The sequence below is a fragment of the Nanorana parkeri genome, unplaced genomic scaffold (assembly GCF_000935625.1).
Source record: "Nanorana parkeri isolate BGI_ZX_2015 unplaced genomic scaffold, ASM93562v1 scaffold173, whole genome shotgun sequence".
Lineage (NCBI taxonomy): Eukaryota > Metazoa > Chordata > Amphibia > Anura > Dicroglossidae > Nanorana > Nanorana parkeri.
The window spans coordinates 1,878,349-1,882,763 of NW_017306441.1; the positions used below are offsets into that span (position 1 = coordinate 1,878,349).

Sequence of the window (4,415 nt, forward strand, 5' to 3'; positions counted from 1 at the left end):
TCCTTGGGTGTTTGTTGTTCCGTGTTGTTTGTTATGCACATAATCTGGTAGATTAGAAATTACTAGGACTTCCAGGCATTGGTTCAAAATTGTAGGGGGCCCAAGGAGCATACATGTGTACATCAACGGCTTACTTCACAATGCGAGGATTGGTGTTTCACTGCAGTTTTTTTTCCAGTCTTTAAACACTGGATGTGATTGATTATAAGATGACAGCATACGAATGGTATAGTTCAGCGATGAGAATCCTGCTAAACCTTGGGGCCTCTCTTTCTTCCCCCTGGCCCCTCAATAAGTAAAACAATTAGGAATTTGCTAGATATAACAGGATGCAGAAGTTGGCTCAGAAAGAAAACCGCCAGGGGTAAACGGTTAAAGCAGGAGGGCTGCAGAGAGGAAATATATACTAGGTGGTGGTGCGGTGGGGGCACTAAATTGCTTCATAGCTGTATGCACTACATCACATAAAAAAGGCAAAGCAGAACTGTGTGTAAATACATCCATCCTGTCTCTGGCTTGTCTGGAAGGACATCTCATTTCCTGGCCTTCAGTTCGCGTGCCATCTGACACAGCGTGCAAAGTCCGCAGAAGGTAAGGCACACGCAGTCATCACAGATAGAACCCTGTAATGCAAAAAGAGAAATTAGAGATCACTGTCATTATAATCCCTTTATAAGCCAATGTTCCTGCTACTGGCTGCTGGGACCTAAGGGCCATGCAGTTAGTTCCATAGTGCAACATGCAACCCTAGGGCCACAGATTGGACACCAGACGTGTACATGAAGATGGTAGGAGAAGGGTAGAAGCCAACAGCAAAACAAATGGAAAGATACCAAAGATAAAAATATTGCATTTACTTAGATACATATGATGACTTTAACATTACAGGATCATACAGCTCAAGGGTAGCCAAACTTCGGCCCTCCAGCTGTGCTGAAACTACAAATCCCATGATGCATCAGTCTCTGGGTGTCATGCCTGTGGCTATGGGAATCTTGCAATGCCTCATGGGATTGGTAGTGGTACAGCTGGTGTATCTCATTCAATGTAAGAAAATCAACCCAGGATGTTGTATTGGTGAACAAAAGCAGATGATGAAAAAGAATGAGCCTGCACAGACACGCCATACCAGGAAGCTGATTACTAGCATGAGACATTATTTTGCACAATAAGACAATTCGATTGAGGACATTAATGTTCATATCTAAACCAAAGGAAAAAAATAAATTGCAGCTTTTTGGCCCTTAGATGTGGTGGCTTCATTAGTTTTCTTTTTTCACGCTAAGTTCATTTTCTGCAAGTACAGAAACCTCTTTACTTTCTGCAAGACATACTGTTAATCCTACCAGAAATGATATATCCTTGTAACTTCCTGTGCATTAAACTGAAATCCCAAACAATGTTATCAACTTTGCCAGCTGTCTACTGTAAACTAAAGAGTACCTCCCACTATATAGAAGACGGCGACAGGTGAAGGTGTTTGTATTCCAAATCAAGGGAACTTTGGCTGACAACATTGCAGTATAAAGTGAGTAAGGTTGTCACCCTAGCACAGGAAGTGTTACTTCCAGAAACCACCATACACATCTAAGGTCTGCTTAGCTGCAATGTATTATATTTTTGTTTTGGGGCTTTAAAGGAAATTTTGATATCATCCAGGAAAGTTAAACCTTTGATCTGGGAATGATAATTATATTTGTAGTAGAAAACCAGCTGCACTACTTACCGGAATAGTAGTGAACCTGCAAAGCAGGTGAGTGCTTGAAGTGACCACGGACGGCACCGTGAACAATGCAAATATAGTAAGGATTGTCACCAGCACACCAAAGAGTTTTGAAGCAAAAAGTCCTTTAGTGACAAATTGACATTCAGTACAAGCGCTTTCGGGGTCTGAGCAGTACCCCTACATCAGGCTCAGAATTGTATTTATATTTGACACAAGAGATAATAGACCCAATCCGGATTTCTAAATTGCTCTTATTATAAGCAAATTTACCTCTATGACTCCCCCACCTCCTCCCAATCCATAGCCCGCTTCTCTACCTCTCACCTATCTCACTTTTGTTAGCCCATATTGTGTTTTTTCATTCTTCCCTCATACCTACAGATTCTTATCTTAATTGCATATTTATTTTTTTAGCATTTTGCTAAAACCCTGTTTATCGCTAGTGCTTGGACCTAAAAGAAGAGGGCAGACCCTTGAAACCATTAGTGCAAATAAAATAAAAAATCACATGTAGTACTTGAAGAGACCCTGTCACCAACTTAAAAAAAATGCAGGTAAAAGCTCAGAAATATCCAATAATTGAATAATGATATTTTTATATACTTGCAATGTTCCTTTTGGGAACAGCAAAGTAAATTTCTTCTGTGTGTAGCCTGGTTGACACGTAATCCTACTTCTCTAAGAAGGGAAGCAAAGTGAGAGTGCTCTGGAATTCATATTGAGGATATCAAGAATCTGAGGCCCCAGGGCAACGTTTCCCAGGCCCCTCTGACGACAGCTTCAAAGAACAAATGGAAAAATGTAATAAGAAGAAGGAAAACAAGGCTCCAACAACAGAGGACTAATTAAAACCAGGCCTGGAGAGAGCACAGGCTCCACTTCTCAAACGTTCCTCTGCAGAACATGCAACTCTGGTTATAAAGGCAAATGACTGTTCTTGCAGTTACAATGGCCACTGCCTGCCCATAAAAGCTTTTTTATTGTTTTTGCAGTCAGCTATTGGGTCTTTAGCTAGCCATTCACTGTTAGTGTTTTCAGGTTCAGAGGCTAAACAAGAAAAAAAACTTTTAATTCCCCCATCCACGCTTACAGCTTCCGATTGGCTGCAGTCCCTGTTCAGCCAAAAAATTTTTGTACCGGTCCTTTCGACAACAGTCGATTGATGATCAGTAAATCTAGAGATAAATGCAGCAGAATATATATTAAATGTTACCTTTAGGCCTCATTCACATAGCTAAGTGTTGGCCCGTACAGATCCGCGCGGCGTGCACGGCCGTATTGGGCCGTTCCCAGCAAGGACAGGTGCTGCGTGTGATTATACGCAGCAGCCTGTTCTTCTCTATGGAAGTATGTGGTCGTACGCTCACCCAAGATGCACATCCACGGATGTGCAGTTCGGGTGAGCGTACGGCGGCGTCCTCCCATAGGGAAGAATGGGCTGCTGCGTACAATCACACGCTGCCCCTGTCCTTCCCAGGAACGACCCGATACGGCCTGTGTGAATGAGGCATTACTGTAAAAGTTGAGGTTGGGCCCATGCCTTTTGTTTCTCAAGCACTCCTGCTGATCCTCAAGTATCATATGTAGTCTAAAGCTGGGTATACCTGGTTCTAGTTTTGCTCAACCTGCGGCCCAAACAAAAAAATAGAACAGATTCCTCCAGCAACGCTTATGAGCATTGATTGAGGAATCCCCTGCTGTTTCTATTGCATAGAATACCCGAACAGAGCCTGCAGTTGAGAGTCTTCCAACGGCTCCTTCAATCAGCTGATCGAGGGACAGCAGCACCTACGCAGTGAATTTCAGCCAATTCATCAAGAATCGGCTGACAATTGCTGTGAGTATAGCCTACTTTACTGACCAACTGGAGGGGAGGGGCGTGTTTGGAGGAAGGAGAAGGTGAGTAAACTCAGCATTTAAAGGGAATGTCTGTCTGTAACTCTGGATCTGCTCATAGTTTTGACATGCATTTTTGCAAGTGACCTATGTATTATATATTTTTATTGATATGCTCAGCTTGAATTTTTCAGGTTAGTGAAGGTTTACTTTAAAACAAAAATTATTGGGGGAGTAAAAAATATACTCTTCCCATTCCCAATAATTAGAGCCGGGACACTCCACTGGCCACATGCCATTTCTGGATACTGAGAGCTGAGTGATCATGTAACCGCTGACTCTTCTCTCTGCAGAATAGTGACTGTCAGTAATCGCTCGCCGCACGGATTCCTCCCTCCCCTCTCTGCTCCTCCAGTGCTCATTGGAGCAACAGACAATCCATTGGGTTTGGGGTAATCCATACACTTCAGACTATTCATTTTCATTGCAAATGTTTACAGCAATCGTTGCCAAATTCAAACTATTCAGTAACAATCAGCTACAACTATAATCAGTGAACAACCTTTACTCCATTCTGTCCTCAAAGACCCAGTTATTACCCCATTGGGTGCCACCATCTTGCTTCTCATACAGCATAGTTAAGGTAAAGTGAAGGTTCTCTAACAATAATTGACACCTCAGCCAATCATATTTGTCTGCATATGTCAGTTGCCAGTGGGAGTGGTTAAATATGAAAATTAGGGTTTTGCGGCTGAATTTTTAGTAGGATTATAGAAGTTGTAGAATTATAAAGCCTAAACTTAATCTGCTTGGGTTGCCTGCTTCGGGGGGGGGGGGGAGGGGAGTATTTTTA

General features: G+C 42.5%; 1 protein-coding gene across 1 annotated transcript in view; it reads right to left on the reverse strand.

The window, feature by feature from the left end:
- Window positions 1–426: 426 nt before the first annotated feature.
- Window positions 427–4,415, reverse strand: part of LOC108785658 (cornifelin homolog) — a 14,982-nt gene continuing 10,993 nt past the window's right edge. Inside the window, exon 3 of the mRNA XM_018554779.1 lies at window positions 427–623. Within this exon, the coding sequence (XP_018410281.1) occupies window positions 534–623 (90 nt within the window). The 3' untranslated portion in view covers window positions 427–533. The remainder of the gene's footprint in view (window positions 624–4,415) is intronic.